General features: G+C 53.6%; 1 protein-coding gene across 2 annotated transcripts in view; it reads right to left on the bottom strand.

Annotated features, from left to right (window-relative positions):
- The window catches only part of SMAD7 (SMAD family member 7), a 29,554-nt gene extending 20,085 nt beyond the window's left edge, over positions 1 to 9,469 (bottom strand). Inside the window, exons 1-3 of one of the 2 annotated variants that reach the window (XM_049620096.1) lie at positions 8,857 to 9,469; positions 7,493 to 7,546; positions 1,590 to 1,664 (exon numbers count right to left, since the gene is read on the bottom strand). In XM_049620096.1, coding sequence (XP_049476053.1) covers positions 1,590 to 1,664; positions 7,493 to 7,546; positions 8,857 to 9,469 — 742 coding nt within the window. The remainder of the gene's footprint in view (positions 1 to 1,589; positions 1,665 to 7,492; positions 7,547 to 8,856) is intronic. The other variant, XM_049620095.1, reaches the window with a different exon arrangement.
- Positions 9,470 to 19,098: the final 9,629 nt, after the last annotated feature.

Below are 19,098 nucleotides of genomic sequence, written 5' to 3'. Positions count from 1 at the left end.
TCAGATAGGGCTGCATGGGGCCGAGGAAGGAGATGCTCGGCTTGGTGTCGTCATTTCCTCCAGCAGACAAGACAGACAAGATGTTATCAATAAGACAACCCTTCCGAAAAGCCCCCTTTCAAAAGCTACCACTTCCCTTGCTTATTTCATGTGGTTCAAAAGGGCTGGGGCTCCTCCCTGCACATTCAGGATTTAAAAAATAAACCCATCGAACAACATCCTGAGTGTGTTATTTTGCCCAGACCCTCTCCTCTTCTTGGCCTTCTTTCTTTCAGGAACTTTCTCAGCCTTAGAAAGCAGAAAAGACGCAGTTCACCCGTTCCAGCATGTTCTCCCTCCTCCACCGCCGCGGTCCCCCCGCCCCTCCCCACACACGATGCCCCCGCCCCTCGCCGGGTCCCTCTTCTTCCTGCCCACTTCTCATTAGGAGCTTTGTGTAAACAATACCCTCCGCGGCAGATAAGTCAAGAGTATATATTGCCCTGAAATAAAAACAAACAAGGGTCTTCCTAAAGGCGTCCTCAGCAAGCTCCGTTCCTGGACAGGAGAGCCTGGGAGGGGCTGGCCAGGATGAGCATGACCATGGCCTAGAGGCAGCATCCAGCCAATCAGAGGTCACCTCACAAAAGAGGGCACACCACAGCAGCCCCCCCAGACGGTTCCATCTCAGCCGCCATGCTCCTCTGCCAACGTCCCAAAGGCAAGCAACAAATGCATGGAACCCCGGAATTTCTCCCCCACCCCCCCCCCCCCCCCCCCCCCCCCCACCGGGTGACTCTCCCTCTTGTTTTAGATGGCTCTTGGAAAATCCAGAGACGGCACACTGGGTGGGAAAATCAGGTAGAAATAGGATGTCTTTTGAAAAAGAGGAAAATGCTTCCTACTTACGTTGCTAATGAGCTCCTACAAGTTTATGACTCTCTTCTCATGCCCCTCAGGGGCAGTGATGCTCAGGCTACCTCCCTCATTCCCATAACCCTCCAGCACTGGCATTCCAGACCTTCCCTCCCGGGTAGCACTGCCAAGTCTCTACTGTCCTCAGTGTCTCCATCCTGTGGCTCCCGTCTCCGGATACGCGCTACAGAATCCTGCACTAAAGCTAGACTGGGAATTAAAACCTGCACAGAAGCATCAAGGACATCTGCGTTGAACTCCCACCCTACGCCTGGGATCTGCCTTCAACGGGTTCCCAAAAGGTGGATCGATCCCCTTTTAAGGCACTCCATGCACTAAGGGCAAGTGCAAGAAAGAGCTTAAGCTTAAACCCATGAACTAATGCCAAAGTCACCGAGCGGAAGCCCCCAGAGCCAGTCGCTGCTTTAACAATAACCATGAAACACAGCATCATGCCAGTCCCCGGCTGGCCCCCACTTCCTCAACAGAGCGGGCCCAGGGTCCTGATGCGTAAGGGACTGCAGAATGGCGAGCTCAAGGGCCAGAGTCACTACGGATGCATCCAGTTCAAGCACATAAAAGTGAGAATTAATTCCAGACCAGCTGGGGTGGCAGAAGGCCACCCCGATTCCTCTCGTCTCCAGTCATTTCAAGAGGTCTTGAAACTGCCAGGGAAATAAGAGAAAATGTCTCACCTGAAAGCCCCCCAGGGGCCAGATAATTCGTTCCCCCTGTTTCAGCGGAGGAAGGCACAGCATCTGGACAGTCTGCTGTGGATGTGAAAAGGAGAGGGAGAAATAAATACACAAACAAATAAATAAAAACACCAAGATTAATTTTTAAGCACATTCTAAACAGCATTAAAGAGAAACCACACATTCCAAACAGCTGACTCCCCACCGCGATGCTGATTATTAATGGTCTGCTCAGGCTTCGCTGCCCATCAGAAGACAGACCACAGCACCTTGTCACCGGTCTGGGCTCTGGGCAGCCAGTTAATCATTAGTCAAGTCAGGCTCGGTCGCAGACTGGCTGGAATTTCTCTTTTATTGCAAGTCCCCCATTGAGGAAACCAGGTAGTTCCCAAGGTCAAAGGAAGCCTGGGCTCTGCTCTCAACCCCCAAGGTGAAGCCTTCCTGTAGATCCAGGGGCCTCTCTGCCACTCCCATAGACCAGTGTCTCCCTCATCTTGTTAGACTTCCCAGTTCTTCAGGACTTTCTCAAGACTGCCCTTGAGCTGAAGGGACTTTTTTCTCTTTTAACTAATGTATCAGAAGTATAATGAGGCATACAAATCTCAAGGACAACCCCATGGCGGGCGCCTGGGTGACTCCGCCGGTTAAGCGTCCGGCACTAGATCTCGGCTCAGGTCGTGATCTCGAGATTGATGGGATCGATCCCAGTGTCGGGCTCTGCCCTGGCAGCACAGAGCCTGCTTGGGATTCTCTCTCTCTGTCTCTGTCTGTCTGTCTGTCTCTCTCTCTCTCCCCCTCTCTCTGCCCCTTCCCTGCTGGTGCTCTGTCTCCCTCTCAAAATAAATAAACATGAAAAAAATTTTTGAATTAAAATAAAAAGAACCCAATGAATCTTACTCATGTGCACATCTGTATAAAGCCACCGGCACATCAGGACCGAGAACAAGGCTCCCAGCTGAAGGGGAAACGTTCTACCTCCTTCTAGGCCTGGTCCAAACTCCTCTCTGGAAAACTTCCCGGGCAGCCCCAGACCTGCAAGGCTCCCTTGCCCTTGGTTCCTATAAATTTTTTCTGGCATCCAGCACTTGGAATTCCCTTCTGCCGACTTTGCTCATCTTTTACCTTCAGATCCTGTAAGCCCTAACCAGCCTATAAGCTTCTCTTCAATGTCTCTGTCACCCTCAGGTGCTTAGCACGGTGACCTAAACGCTAACGAGGCTAATGACAATTCTAGCTGAGAAACAGACTCCACAACCTCCCTCCGAGCAATTAAACCAAAACCTAATGCCCACGAAACACAACTAATTAGCCCCATGAAACAAAAGTACACAAGACCCTGAAAGCTCATCATGCATCACTGCCAAGGCCAAACTGAGGGCCATAGTGAGAGGCCGGCTCCGGAAAGGGGCTTCGCGGCTCCACCGCAAGCACACTGGGTTGGATGGTTCAATTCCCGTCCCCCAACCACCCCAGGTCACCAGCAGGATGAACCTGGGGTGTGTTCTACCAGTTTCCCATTGGAACCACTTGGCCACGCTGGCAAACAGGAAGCCAATGGAAAGAGAAGCCCGGAGGCAAGTAAGCCCATTTGGAGTCCTTTATTTAGTAGCCCAGCAGCAGCATTCATTCCCCAATAAAAGGGGGGGGAGGGACTGAGCATGGCCTACCCAGGGCCCCCAAACTACGTCTGGATTTCTGCTGCCTACCCCTCCAACTCTGAGATTCTCTCTCTAATCCCAGAACCTTCCGTCTCCCGCATTCTCTCTCAGGCTGGAAGAACAACTTTTCAAGAATTCTCAACAGGGGCGTGGGGGGGGGGGGGGGGGGGGGGAGCAGAGGGGGGGGGGGGGGGCCATAGGCAGAGCAAGAGAGAAAAGACTGTGTGCGTAATCTCATTTTATCAGGATAAAGTGTAATTCCTAACAGGAATATACAGTTTTACAGGAGACACTTAATCAAATGGAAAACAATAGGGGAGCAGAAAATGGAAGCTGCTTGTTAAATGGTGTATACCCTGCACTTTTTAAACTACTTGGATGGCCTTCACCATGTTCGAGAGATAGGTTTTACCTACCCACAAGCGGAAGACACTCCCACATTAAACAGGAGGACGTATCCACGGCCACTGCCCCCTGCCTTCCTCCGGCTTTGGCTGGCTGAATCCCAGGGGCAAAGTGGGTTTCAAAGGAAGAGCCTGGCATCTCAGGGCAGAGCTGGGACCACATTCAAGGTGTCAGCCTGTCTCAGATCAAAGGTAAGCCAGCTCCGGCAACCACAGGCGTTTTTATGAAATGGTGCTCTGCCCTTCTGCAGAGCCTTTGATCTCAAGAGGGATTTACAAACATTAATTAGGCCTCCCCGCCACCTCTGTGAAGTATTAAAGTATACCTGTTGGACCCGCACCTTGGTAAACTGAGGCGTCACTGACTAGCCCAGGGGGCCACCCAGTGAGCTGGGCCGTGAGCAAGAGTTGAGCGCTCATCCAGCCCATCCCACAGCTCTCCCTCCCCAGGGGCCCAAGTCCTCACTCTTCCCTGCAGGTAGTTAGGCCCAGACGGCCTCAGCATCCAGACTGGCCTCCTCAAGCTACTTCAGGGCTCGTAAAGGTCCAAGAGGCCACACCCCCAGCCCTCACCCAGAGACAGAGGTCCAAAGCCAGTGTCTCAGCCTCTGCCTGTGTCCCAGCTCTCCAGGGCCCAGGATGCACACACTCTAGGCTCTAGGCCATTCCTGGCTCTTATCCACCGTTAAACATTACCAAGCACCCAGTAAGTGCTGGGTTCTCTGGGAGAAAAAGACAGTCCTTGAAGACGCAAGCCTGGGGACCAGCCAAGGAATGAGCTGTACAAGGGGCACAAGGTGAAGGGGCTGGGGATTCTATTCCTCTCACCAAGAGAATGGTTCCAGAAGAGCTCAGATATTCTCGTCAGCATAGTTCTGAGCTTCCCAAGAGCCACCGGGGCCCAAGGAGCCCCAGCCCCGCTCCCCCAACCACACGGTCAATGTCCCAGCTCTGCCCCAATCCACAGCTCCCATGAACCCTGGTTAGAGCACAATCCACTGCATGGGAATCATCCACATTTTCAGGCAGGCACATCATTAGGCCTGTAGAATGAATGAACGAACCAATAAATGAGCAAATGAATGAATCATCTAACTCTTAACTCTTTGATCAACTAGATTTATACAGAGGCCCAGAAAAATTAAGAGACGTTGAGTTAAGAGGTAAAAGCAGGCCTAGATTCCAGACTTCTCAACTACCCTTTGGAGGCTTGATCTACCAAATGGGTGCTGGTCACCTGGGACCCTGGCCTAAGCAAATACAGTGTCCCCAGCAACATCCTCAACTCCAGCCATTCTGGGAAGTCTTGCACACCATCAGATGCAGAGGACACAGGGAGCAGGGCCCACATAGCAACCCCTCAGCATCCCCCCCGCCCTCCACAACATAAGTTCTACTTTCGAACAGCATGTTCCTATCCCTTGCGGGAGAGGAAGGAACCTTCTTGACTTCAGATAGTCACAAGTCACAGCCACCTTGCCCTTTGGTTCAGGTATGTCTAACCCTTCCCGGAAGATCCTACTGGTTTGGGACCACCTAGCACCCAGGTCCCTTCCCCAGTTCCCTTCCCACCACCTCTTCCAAGCTGGAGACTTCACAGAAGGGATTCCCTTCGTTGTGTAACCAGTTAAGATTTTAACAGCTGTCCATTATAAAACCTGGCTCCTGGTTCTCACCTAGTCACCCCAGACCAGAACTTCAACCTGGGGCTCACACACTCAAGAAAGCAAGCAGCTGATCTGAATTTCCCAGCCCAGTACTCTCCTCCCATGTACAAGGTGAAGACGAAAAGCGGGGGCAGCATCCCATCTGTGTGTGTGACCTCAACGGCCCTGGCCCTGGCCACAGCAGCCGGCAAAACCGGCCCCAGACCTGTCCCTAGCCCCACGGTTCCCAGACTTGGCTGCCCTCCAGCAAGTCGGGACAGTTCCTTCCACAGGGGCATGGCCTGTACCACCTCACGTCCTTCCACGACAGGGCCTTTTTTCATTCCCTTTCTTGTTTTGTTTTAAACAAAACGTTTTGGGTGAGTAACCAGCTGTTTGAGTTTCCGATTGGCAGGTTAATCACTTCCTATTGGCTGATCTGGAAAACTTTTTCTCCCCCTTGGAAATGGCACATTCCTGTCTTTGTGGCTTCTCTGTTTACACACATTTTGCTACCTAATGTCAACACTTGCTAATGAATAAATATATCACTCCACTCACTGCAAATGAGGTCCTGGCCTGGCAGAAGGACCGCCTGAATCCTGCGAACAGATTTATCCTGATATCTCTGCAGGAAACCCAGGAGAATTGTGGCCCTTCTGTTCTACAGTTTTAGGAGGTTTCTGGGAGCATTTATTCACCCCTAGCAATCTTTACTCCTGGGGCCAAGGTGACTGGTCTTTCTCTCTTGCAAGGAATCCCTCCAGATTGGAAGGCTACAGAAGGAGAAACAAAAACGGGGCAGGCGGGGATGGCCCCTTACAGAGCAAACCTCATGAAAGAATTCTGGGTCCTGATGCCAAAAGCCCAGTCAAGTTACATTCTTTGAGAAAATAGAGCTTGGGAATTTCAGCTAACATTTGTTACAAATACAGAGAGCCGGTTATCTCCTCATTAATGACCATTTATCTGGTGTTTTGTAAATCGAAAGCAAAATATCACATGCTTTGCAGGCCACTTATTAGACAGGCACCGGGCAGGCAGCAACGCCTCCCGACTTCAGGGAGCGGCGGAGTCCCGGGGGGGCTGGCTGCAGAACATGGGCTTTGGTTACACCGTTCATTAAAGTATTTAATTTATGACAACGCCCCAGCAAAACTTTTAATTAGTGGGGGGAAAGGCCCAACAGCCAAAACTCATGAGGCGGAAGGACTTGTGAATTCCAAGACAGAAATGGGGCCCAACCCTTCACTTCTCCTTCTCCCAGAACCTTGGCAAAAGAAAGATGTCACAAGGGTTGCATTTTTCAGGCATCAGTATACAGGCCTGAAGACCGAAGTTAACAATCCGTACTCCTCAGCTAGGACATCTCCCGCTGCTTTAAGAAGGCGCTCTGGGACAGTGGGGCCCATCCCTGGAGGCACTCCTAAAGCCCCGTTCTGCTGACCCCTGTGCCCTGTGGCACTGTTACCTCCACAGGATGAGCCCCTGCACTGCCAGCTAGAAGCTGAATACAGACAACCGCAACAGGGCTGGTGCCAGTCTCAAAAGGGCTTTTGCTCTGGCCCTGGGCCATCTAGGGACAAAGCAACAGGCAGGCAGAGTTATGCTAAAAACCTGCATGGTCCCGAGCTCGAATTCTGAGAAAACGCGGGCCAGAGCTGACTAGCAGGTGTCAGAAGCACAAAACACCCAGCAGGACGTGTTGCCTTTACTTCTCAGATTTTCTAAGCTCTTACTTCAAACCAAGACCTGCTCTGCACCTTTGAAACGGTCTTCCCTCTGTCATCAAATTATCCACTCTTCTCACTGATTCTTCTGGCAGTCACAAAACTCTCCGGATTCTCCCATCAACCTGTCCTATTTGGCTCTCAAGACACTTCTTCGTGGATCAAATTCCACATGTTAAAGCTGAGCCAATTTGGTTACAGAGTGAAAATACACAAAAAAGGAACAAAAACATCTTTGCAAAAAAGAAAATCATAGTAGATAGATAGATCTACACACACACACACCCTCTCCAGCCACAACAAAAACAGAAAAATCCACCAAATTTCCAACAGAGGAAACCCAGAACCACCTCGGGGCAAGCCCAGCGCCTCCCCAGAGCCGCTGCCTAGACATAAAAATCCGCGTTCTAGAGGCTCCATTTCTAACTTGAGATAGGAAGGGTATTTTTAAAATCATCTACTCACCAGTTGGTTTGAGAAAATCCATCGGGTATCTGGAGTAAGGAGGAGGGGGAGACTCTGGAATTAAAAAAGTAAGAGAAAATAAAGGCCGAGCCATGAGAAAGAGAGATAGAAACTTATGATAACAGAGACATTCTTTTAGCCCAACTGTTTGTCTTAGCTGTGGGGGTTGGAGGCAGGGCCGCGAGGCGGTGATTGCCTTGATATTTAGCTGTCAGATAAACAAAAGAGGCCGCCTGGCGCCAGCCTCGGCGCTCAGCTCCTCCACGTCTGCAGCCGCCGCCGCCGCCGCCGCCGCGCTCCGCCGGCCCGGCTGGAAACCACCGGCTCAGGCCGCGCACTTCACAGTTCACGGGGCGGGGAGCGACAAAGCCCCCTCCCCGCCCCCGCCCCCGCCCCCCAGGGGTGCAATTCACCCCGCCCGCCCCCCTCCCGCCGCACCGCTGCACGCCCGCGCAGAAACTCGGGGATCCCCATTCCCAGCCCACCCGGGAGACGCGCCCCAAGTGCGCTGGTGAACTTGGGAGGATCTGTGGGCGCCCGAGGTACATCCCCCGCTGTGCACAGAGACGTGGAAAAACGGGAAGCAACAGAGGAGGCTGGGAGGAAAAAGAGAGGGAGGCTGGGGTCTCAGAGGCGAAGCCCAGGCCCTGGCGCAATAAAAGGGCAGCAAAGGCACAGAGGCGCTGGGGGCAGACCATCCTGTAGTCCACTGTGTGCTTTACTGAAAGAAAGGAAAAAGTTGGGGACACCCAACTTCTGATCGCTTGCTCTTTTCCATCCTGGCTGGCTGGCTTGAGAGCGGGTATCCAGTCCTGCCTCCCATCCTAACCTTCTTTGCCCCAAGACCCCAGAGCTGCGGGGCCGGGGAGTATCCCGACCTGACTGTCCTTATTTACTAAAGGAGCAGAGACTTTCCAGCCTCTACAACTCGCTGCTCCCAACCTTCCTCGGCGGGCCTGGCCCGAATCCAACTCGGCCACACACCTCAGTGCTTTTCCGGGTGCAGGGGAGGCGTGACCCCCACTTCTCTCTGCACCGCCTAGCTGCTGTGGAAATGAAGGCATTTAAATTTTGAGCCGCGTGTCTGTGGAGTGCGTGCACAAGCTGTGCCCACAGCCCACCTCGGGGCAGCAGAGGAGAAAAAACTGGAAGGGAACCCCCAGGGAATGCCCTTGCAGATTCCCCTTGTCCTTTTTCTACTTTTGTCCCTAAAGGCTCTTCCCAGGAGGGGATGTACACCCCCCCCCTCCGGAGAGGTGGCGGCTGCACACACATACACACACAGCCCGGGAGAGTGGGGGTTCTTCTACCACTTGCGCGCCAGGGGGAGGAGGCAAGAGGGTGGGCGCAGAATAACTTCTTACCTAGTTCGCAGAGTCGGCTAAGGTGATGGGGGTTGCAGCACACCAGCTCGGGGTTGATCTTCCCGTAAGATTCACAGCAACACAGCCTCTTGACTTCCGAGGAATGCCTGAGATCCGGCCACCTGAACACTTTGCACAGCAGGAGGGGGAGCGAGTAGGACGAGGGCGGCTGCGCCGGCTGCGAGCCGGCGGGCGCCCCCAGGCCCAGCCTGCAGTCCAGGCGACCGGGCAGCAGGAGGCACGCGGTGCGCGTACCGCCGCGGGACTCCACGGCCTGGAGCAGCAGCTCCAACTGCCGTTCCTTCAGTTTCTTGAGCACCGAGTGCGTGAGCGCCTTCAGATCCGCCTCGGCGCCCCCGGCCGCGCCGGCGCCCGTGGCTGGGGGGTGGGGATGGTGGTGACCTTTGGCACCTCTGACCGCCTTGCCCAGGCAGCAGCCAGCCCTGCCCGCGCCGCCGCCACCGGCCCCATGCGCCCGGCCGTCCGTCGCCCCTTCTCCCCGCAGCTCGCCTCCTCCTCCGCCTCCCCCCGCGCCCTCCTCCTCGTCCTCGCCGCCGGGCGCACGGCTCCTCCAGAGACGCCGGACGAGCGCAGATCGTTTGGTCCTGAACATGCGGGGCGAGGAGGCGAGGAGAAAAGTCGTTTGCCGGCTAAGGAGCGAACATGACCTCCGCACACCATGAAGAAGTCGGGCGCCGAGTTGGGGCAGCAGGCGCAGGCGACAGCAGCAGCAGCAGGGGCCCGGGCAGGAGCGGCGGCGGCCCGAGGGGCGCTCCGTGGCATGCGCCAGTCTCCCGGAGGCCGGGGCGCGCGCGGGGGCCCGGGGGCGCCCGCCGGGGCTCGGGGGCCTGCGCTCTGGCTGCCCCACCCCGCGCGGCCCGCGCCGAGCGCGGCTCTCGGGCCCCGGCGCACCCCGGAGGAACGCTGCCGCCGCTTCCCTGGGGGCGGCGAAGCCTGCCCCGGTCGGCGCCTCCCAAAAAAGAGGCCCCCCCGCAGCGGCTCCCGAGTGTCGGGCTCGCCAGCCTCGGCTTCCTACATGGAAGATCCGCGGGGGCAAAAAACGAAAAGGCTTTCGGCTGGGCTGCTGGAGGGAGGAAAAAGCCTCTCTCCCCCTTGCTAAGCAACTTAATTTGGGGGTGGGGAGAAACAGGCAATTAAAAAAAAAAAAAAAGCAGGCACGCGATTTATTTTTTTCCTCTATATCCTTAGTAACCGGATCTCCTCGAATTCCGTGCACACGAAGACTCGGAGGAGGGGGGCCGAGTGGACTTCACCCCACATGAGATGTCTGGCGAAATGAGAAGGCTCTCAAAAAATCTAAGAACCAAATATGCAAAGCCCAAAATGAAAACCACCACCTCCTCGCACCCCCGGAGGTCTGGGGGCGTCCGGCTGGAGCTGGGGTTTAAAAAAAGAAAATGTTTACAAAGTAGAACAAGACGTTTGAGGGGTGGAAAAAAAAACGTATCCACGAGTTACATCCCCTTTTTTCCTTGCAGAGCCCCGCTGGTCTTCCTTTCCTTTTCTTCTGCCAAGGGAAAAAAAAAAATCGTATATTTTTTTAATCCACAGAAAGCTCTGGCTAGGCTGCTTCAATCCTCGGCATCTGCGTGTTTGGGGGGAGTCTGGTCTTTCCTCCTGCGCTCCCGGGGGCCCCGGTCCTCGGCGGGGACTTCCTCGGGGCTGGCGGGGGCGCAGGGGCAGAAGATGCTGCGGCGGCGGCTGCGCCCGGCGGGGCTGACAGCGCGGGGGAGGGCGGCGCGGCGGCGGCGGCGGGCCCCTGGCGGGTCGCGCGCTCTCGCCCTCCTGGGCGCAAGCTGCTCACTAATGCGGGGGCCGCCGGCGCCCCCTCCCCTGGCCGCGGCTGGCCGCCTGGACCCCCCGTAGGAGCTGCTCGCCCCGACCCGGCTGCGGCGGCAAGGAGGCCCGGGTGTCCTCACGCCGCCTCCTCCACCGAGACTCTCCTCGTCGCGCCCGGGAGCCTCCTTGTCCCCCGTCCGCCCTCTCCTGGCGCTCGGGTCCTTCTGCCGCCGCCGGGGGCTCGCCGCGCCGCACTCAGGGTCTCCGGGGCCGGACGCTCGGCAGCTCGGCGCCGGCGGGCTGGCTCTGTCTCGAGCAGCTCTCTCCCGCGCGGCGAGCGGACCGAGCACGGCGCCCGGCTGGCTCGGCTGGCGCGGCTCGGGGACAGGCTGCTCCGTGCGCCGAGCGAGTGAGCGAGTGTGCCCGCGGCTCGCCGCCTCCCGCAAGGCCTCCCGCCCCCGCCCCCTTCCCTCCCCCTTCCTCCCCCTTCGCTCCCCCGCCCCCAGCCGCCGCCGCCGCCGCCGCCTCCTCCCCGCCCCCCGCTCCCCCCCCTCGGGCCCTCTGCTCTGCTGGTTCCACTGCGCAGTGGCGCGCCCGGCTCCGGCCTCGTCACGTGGCCGTCTAGACACCCTGTCGCTTTAAAAAAAAAAAAAAAAGCGATTGTGTTTCGCAAACAACAGATCGGGTTTCTAAAAGCTATTTCTCCCCCCCACACACACCCCCGCCACCGCCACCCCCTCCCCGGTCTGCAGAAGGGGTACCACTCGGGGCGTGGGGGTGCGGGTAAAGGTGGGGAGCTGAGGAGCTCCCAGAATCGACGGAGACCTGGCCGGATCAGAGGAGAAATGGGAAAACCCAAAAGCACCGAGCGGGCTTCGCCGGAGGGTTTTCAAGCGGAACGAACCGGTCGGCGGCCCGATTTAGACGCAGCCGGGGGAGCTTCGCAGCGGCTGTCCCGCGCGCGCTCGTCCTAGCGCTTCATTCATTCGTTTTGTTTTAAAGGCCCTGGCGGCGGATCCCCTGGCCGCGCTGGAGGGAAGGGGGAGGAGAGCGCTGTCTCCGTTTTAAAAGACATTTACACCGGACTGGACCGCGGCCCTGGGAAGTGTGCGCTGGAGGGAACAGCCGGGCCGCCGAGGGCGGGGAGGCGGCGCGAATGTGACCTCAGCGGCGGCCGCGCGCTCCCTCCCGCCCTCTCCCGCTCCGGGCTCGGGTTTCTAGGACTGCCTGGAGAAGTGTGTCTTGTGCACAGCTCTGGAATGCATTTGGCCGGCTGACGAGCTGCGAGGGGCAGCATCCAGGCGGGAGAAGGGGCGGGGGCGAGGTGGGGGGTGGCTCTCCGGCCCCGCCGCCGGCAGGTTTCCTCCGGAGCCCGGAAGACCTCCGGCACCCCGCCTCCCGGCGCGGGAAGGTTACCTTTCCGAGCAGACCTGCCTAGGGCATGCATATGCATGCACGGCCTGTTTCTGCGCCCTTCTCGGCTCCGTAGCGTTCAAGGTGCTCAGGGTCATAGAGTTTAGCCTCTGACCCCAGGTTCGGGAGAAGCAGAGACCCAGCTAGCAGATTACGGCAAGGAAATGGGGTAAGGCCTTGGTAGGGCACACGACCAAAATGCGTTTATTTCGTGAAAACTGATGGTACTGAGAAAAGAAATGATTTAAATATATACGCATCACTATTGACGAGGCCACTAGTTGGCATGGTGATCTAACCTCACAGATCATTCAGTGAAATAAAAAAAATTTTTTTAAGGGATTAACAATTGTAATATCAGGACAACAGTGAACCTCATTGGGGATGGGATGAACGACGAATCTTCAGGAAAGGTGCGATGTACTATTTTCATTATCCCAGTTAAATTATACCTTCTTAGAAGGAAATGGGACAGATTAATTTTAGCTTTACAGTTCAGCCCCCTCCCCTCCAGCAATTTAAGAGGCGCCTGACAGGCAGTAGATGCTTAATAAACATTGAGGAACTAACATAGGATGCAAAGGGGGCATTTGGACTGCTCCCCCCAGATCTAACAAAAGCACCTTTGGAGATAAAAATGTGAGAGAGAATCAGCAATGTTGCTTACACCATCAGCTCCAGGCAAGAGACCCCTGAAGCTTGTTGACTTGTAAGACACAGGGGTGCCGAGCAGTGTAGAAATGTATGTAGGACAGGGCAGAAGCTGGCATTCTAAACGTTTACTTTGTAAGGCCACATAGCTGCAATTGTGTAAGGTCATAATTTTATTGTAAATAAAAATGTTGCCTAATGAAAAGGGCATTGAGACCGCGCGCGCGCGCGCGTGTGTGTGTGTGTGTGTGTGTGAAACTTTGTAAAGAAGCACCTTGCAAACTTGCAAACACAGCAGCAAGAAAGCCCCAGGAAGAAATGGATGAGTGGCTCTGGGTGATCCCATCATCATAGGCAGGAAAGACAAAAGAGACAGAAATAAGATTTCTGGGAAATACACAACATACTCCCCTTAGAAAGGCTTATTAAGAATCCCAGGCTAGACGTCAGAAAACCTGATTCCAGGCTGGGGCTCTGCCCTCACTGGTTAACTAACTTGCACCAGTGGTTATCCTCACGTTTGGCCTCGGCCGTATACTTGGCAGGGATTAAAAAGCTTTCTGGGCAAGTTTCCTACCCTCACAGGGTCCCATTCCCTCTCTCTGCTCTGGGCCTCCCTACACGATCTTTGCTTTTCGAGAGAGGCTAGGCTAGGCTGCAAAGTGACAAGGACATAAATAAGGGAAAGCAAATGTCATAATTCTAATTAAGCATCTTGGCTAAATGGAGAAGCTGAAGACTCTTTTAGAAATCTGGCCAATGGTGCTAATAGTCTGTGATGAGAGGCCAGAGCACACACAGGGCAGGTAGATTTAGTGGGTGTTTCAGGAGCTGAATCTGACATCACAGCTTGTCTGAGTACAGCATGCATATACTTGCAGAGATATGTTCCCATAGAGTGTAATTGTGGGTGTTTTAATTCAGGCGTCACCTCTCTCTTACCCTCTGTCCACAGCTTTCCTCCATTTTACTACCCGACGTAGATGATGGCTGGGATGCTGGGCAAGTAGCAGCAGTGATTGGTGCTGCCTTATGGCTCCCTGACATCCCCTGAATCAGTTAACATCCCAAGCCTTCCTGAGAGCCAGCCCCGCCCCACTGCATTCTTGTCCCTTTCCTTTCCAAGAAAGAAGCCAGCCCAGGGAGGAACTCCTGGCTGGCTGGTGTGCCTAGAAAGGGAGTTCCTTTCGTCTCCACAGGCACAAGCGAGACTGACAAGCACCCCGTTTCAAGCTATTCTGATCCTTAAAAAAAAAAAAAAAGAAAGAAAGAAAGAAAGAAAAAGTTTAGAGTTCACCAAACTATTGTGAATGAGTTTGATTCTAATCATTTACTGGCAGGGAATATGGAATAAAATATCTCATTTGCAGTGGTTTATTTCCTGTTGTGGCTTCTATTTTCATCTTTTAGTCACTTTGGTGATAGTAATCAAACCCTAATCATGGTGCAGCCACCAGTCACAGAGACCAAAATAACTTGCAGCAGCGTTATGACAAACAAAGATGGACTCAGCTAAAGACCCGGCTACTTAATCACTGGCCACTGGCACCAAGAGGACGGCGGGGGCTGCCACTCGACCGACCGTGGGCGAAGCATCTAGTTGAGGGAGGAAGCCGGAGGGAGGTTGCTCCCCAGCAGGCAGGGCCCCAGAGTACACGAGGAAGGGGAGCTATACTAGCCTGGAGGAAGCAGAGGACAAGCAGGTGAACTCCCCACAACTGTCAGGGGACAGAAAAAGGGAGCAAAAGAGTATCTGCAAAGGCCACACCTACCAGCGACCCTCAGCAAAAGCCAAAAACACAAACAAACAAACAAACAAAACCCTCCTGCCTGAGGAAGCCAGGCTTCTTCCTTGCAGTACTTTCCTCATTTCCAATGGTTCTGGGAAGAGAGGGGCAGAGAGGCCCTGAGCACATGTGGGTGTGTGTGTGCAGGCAGGGCTGAGGACAGGGGTGAGGCAGGGCTGAGGATTTGCTCTTGCAGAAGCCAAAAGAAGAAACCATTGAAGGGGCCAAAAAAGTGCTGGAAAATATCGACATTTCTTGCACAACCGTCCCCTGAAAAATGTGTGAGTGAGCTCTAAACCATCCTGGGCTGGCAGCATTACAAATGGAAGCAATGGTTCATGAACGGAAGATGGCCTGAGTGAGGCCGATGTGGCCATCAGCACTTCTTGGCTTATCTTAGAAGAACAGGAACGTAAGTGAATGAAAATGCATCTAATTCACAATCGAATAAAGATGCTCATCAAATATTCTTGTAGTACAGACATGCTGTCAGCTGATCCGTAACATTTGCCAGGTGGCTGTGCAGGGAGGGCCCTCAACTCAGGACAGGGTGCTGGGGGAAGGGGCAGGATGAAAAGAACATTGTTCTGGAGGAACGAGAGGAACATCCAGAAAAAGTCAAGATCGAGGACAACAGAGACATTCAACTATACAATCACATACAGATATGGTTCCCTCCAGGGACACCCACTGGATGGCTGAAGACCAGAGCAGGGTGGGAAACTTAACTTTTTGTGCCTTTACAAATTTTGCACCATGTGAATGTGTTACTTATTCAACAATAGATTTCAAGATTTGAAAGCGACAAAAAACTCTGCCTGCTTTTCTCGTTTCCTGAAATTTGCTGTTCTGATGTCCTTGTAGAAAAGGATGAGTTGGCAAGGTCCCACGTGGAAGGGAGGCCGTAGACAGCTTCTCTCTCTGTGGGGCAGTTACTACAGGAAGGCCGATGACAACAGAGGCCAATGTGTCATCCCAGACGGCAAGGGTGGAGGCTGCCTCGTCATGACCCTGGCGGGAGTCAGTGAGGAAACACGCCAGTCCTAATCAAAAGTCATTCTAGATATCAGTCAGGTGCAAGTCCTAACACGGCCGGCCGGCCTCATAAATACTCATGTCGCGACGACCAGAGACACAGGAAGGAGCCTGCCCGATCTGAGAAAATGAGAGCCTCGCGTTTTGGAACAGAAATGTGTTCACATGATTCTCGATCCATTCAGCCAGCATCGATTCAAGATGTGCCAACCACCGGGGGAGATGGCTCAGGGATGTGAAGCCAATACTAAGTAGTGTCTGCCCTCAAGAGGCGCATCATCTAGAAGGGAGTTAAAATATGAAAACAGTCAGGGCGCCTGGGTGGCTCAGTCGGTTAGGCGTCCGACTTCGGCTCAGGTCGTGATCTCCTGGTTAGTGAGTTCGAGCTCCGCATTGGGCTCTGAGCTGGCAGCCCAGAGCCTGGAGCCTGCTTCGGATTCTGTGTCTCCCTCTCTCTCTGCCCCTCCCCGGCTCGTGCTGTCTCTCTCTCCTTCAAAAATAAAAATAAAATATGAAAATAATAAATCCTTGCAAAATGTGACCAAAGCCACCCTAGCAGGAAGAATGGAGGCGCATGTTTTCTTGAGAACGAAAACTCAAGCAGCTTATTCTATCTGGGAGGAGTCTTGAAAGGTTTCTCAAAACAAAGATTTCACACTAGTTGGCTGAGTTGACTAACCAGGCAGAGAGGTGTTCAAGGTACCAATGGTCACACGCAGAAGAAAAACACGAAAAAAACAAATCGTTGTTTTCTGTCAGCTTGGAGGTAACTCTTCAAAACCCCCACCATGCTTGTCATTTTAAGTATCTGACTTTATCCCCAAACACTCCTGAGCCTCAGGAAGTCCACGATGGACGTGAAGCTTCCGCAGTAGGTTGTCGGGGGATGTCTCCCTCAGCATAAAGTTTTCTTCGTAGAGAGGATTTGCGGGACGGACACTAGTCGGTCTATAGTTACAGAAAAAGTTTCTCCTCAAATAACTGGGGGAATTTCCATGATCTCCCCTTCTCGAATCAACAGCCGGGCCTCACTTGTGTCAGACTGGTTCACGTCAGGAAATGATGCCAGTTTCAACACAAGTGCAAGGGAAGTGCCTTCAACAGTGGAGTAGGCCTGTGACAGTTCAGTAACAGGAGTGCTTAGACAGTCCTCTCAAATACCAACAACAAAAATTATTATTCCCCACCGCAGTACAGACAGACAATTTGGGGGATTGCCACAGGCACTACAAAATAAGTACATAAATAGAAAAGGAAAAAAAAAATATTTTAAAGACAGCAAGGCAAGGAAATCGATGTTGAAACTAACCAACAGGACACACCCTCAGGAACCCTGACCTTTCTCCCCACCGTCCATGCCTGGGGGGCGGGCAGGGGGCCTCCATTCTGAACCTCAAGCAGACTCCATTGTGACCTCAAGCTTTCTAGCTGGGTTCTTTCCAGCTTGTCTCTAGGCTCAGGCAGCACACCCTGAGGGCAGAGCCTCCCCCTGAAGGGAGCCGAAACTACACCCCCCCCCCCCCCCCAAGCAATGAGGACCGCCCTGAGTCAGCACGACCCCGCCCATGATTGACTCCTCGAGGCCCAGACCATGATGGACTTGACCTTCATTGCCCCCTCTCCCCGACCTTTGCCGTACATTTGCCGGATATAAACCTGGAAGTATTGTAAGCACTTGGGAGCCCGTCTTTAAGAAGCTAGTCCGCTATCTTCAGGTGTTGGCTTCACGGAAATAAATTCTTTTCTTCTACCACCACTCCTTTCTATGCCTTTGGATTTTGACAGTGGGCAGTGATGGAACGTGATCTGTTTAGGACTCCCCCACCCCCACCCAGCCAGGTGCTCTCGCATTTCTGTGCCCCCTGGCTACAAAGCCACACCCAAGGGGCACCTGGGTGGCTCAGTCGGTTAAGCGTCTGACTTTGGTTCAGGTCCTGATCTCACGGTCTGAGAGTTTGAGCCCCACATTGGGCTCTGTGCTGACAGCTCAGAGCCTGGACCCTGCTTTGGATTCTGTGTCTCCTTCTCTCTCTGCCCCTCCCCCACTTGTGCTCTGTCTCTCGCTCTCAAAAATAAAATAAATGTAAAAAACAAAAACCAAGAACAAAACAAAGCCACACTCAAAATAGATTCCCCCTCCTACCAAAAAAAAAGAAGAAGAAGAAAAAGAAGAAGAATCCGAATCGGATTACCAAATTAACCTTAGCTGTTTTCTGATTCCCTCCCCACCCCCCCTGCCATTTTTATCTTTCCCATTCCAGAAGTCATTAGGAGATGAATTCGGTGCTCAGTTCTGCCTAGTATGTGCTGGGTAGGATCCAAGTAACGAGACATCTGGTAATGGTGAATCAGTACCGGCAGCATGCAGAAGGGGTGAATGATGTCTGTAGCAGAGCTTTAGAGTCATGGTGACCACACACACTGGTCCTGGCACGTTCTGGGACCCACCAAAGGAGCCAGGCCTCATGAGTGATGGCAAAGGAATTTCTCCTGGTGAGGACCTAAGGAAACAGAAGGGACCCTCAGCCCAGGTTTACAATGAAATCTACTTTCCTGCCATTACTAGCTTCGCGGTCTTGGAAAAGCCTGTTTCCACAGTCTGTCTGCTTTCCTCCTGCGACAAACACCGACTTAACATCTTGTGTGTGCCAGACCTGCTGGGAGGTTGCAAGCACAAAGCCCTCACCCCGGGGTTGCGGGACGAGGCGTGGACACACCCCCCAGCACAAGCGCTATGTAAAAGAAGTGGCATACAGATGCTAATTGTCATGATTATCATGGATTCAGAGGTCGGGGCCGCCCTGTAAGCTCATTTTGTTTAACCTTCCAAGTAGGAAATGAAGTTTTCCAGGAGAGAAGTGTCCTAGGGATGGGGTGTTGAAGAAGGGAGCCAATTCCCTCGTGTCTGGGATGTTGTGTGGGTTTCCCTAGGACCAGTCGGGACGCTGTCAAAGAAGTAAGGCCAACATCAGAGTTTAAAAGCAAGCCACCAAACAAGCCTGGGAAATCGTTTGCCTAGAACGACACAGGGAGAACACAATAAAAAGTGTTTCTTGTTCTTTTCTGGCATGACTACGAGTCAGAAATATTTTCCTGTGTCCTGGGAATAACTTTGTTGGTGATTGTGACAGGCGAGGAGGAAGTAACAAGAGGTCCACCTTCACGGGGACAGAGACACCCAGCGGGCAGAATGCCGCCCTGCTGAGTTCAGTCCCGATCCCCCACGAGAAACCCCGTAAACATTTGTTTTGAAGGCTTTCAAGGTCGGGGAAATACGCTGTTACTCTGCAGTGCTCAAGTCTGGCCTTTCAATAAGAAACGGTAAGAAAAGTGCAGTGACATGAGGTTGGAGCCGGCAGCGATTTTCAGGGTCCCATTCCCCGACCTGTCGTACACGGGAACTCGTCTTCCCGAATCAAGTTTGCAACGTGGGGTGCGTTTTCTCAGGTGCTTCGTTATTTGACATTTTTAGTTCTCTTTTTATACCTTTTTGACCTTTGAACAGATAACATATGCATAAGGGTACACAATTCAAAGGGTACAAAAGGGCACAAAG

Source organism: Panthera uncia (genome assembly GCF_023721935.1).
Source record: "Panthera uncia isolate 11264 chromosome D3 unlocalized genomic scaffold, Puncia_PCG_1.0 HiC_scaffold_8, whole genome shotgun sequence".
NCBI lineage: Eukaryota > Metazoa > Chordata > Mammalia > Carnivora > Felidae > Panthera > Panthera uncia.
The sequence above is the reverse complement of the archived record's forward strand: the minus strand, read 5'-3'. Positions and strand labels throughout refer to the sequence as shown.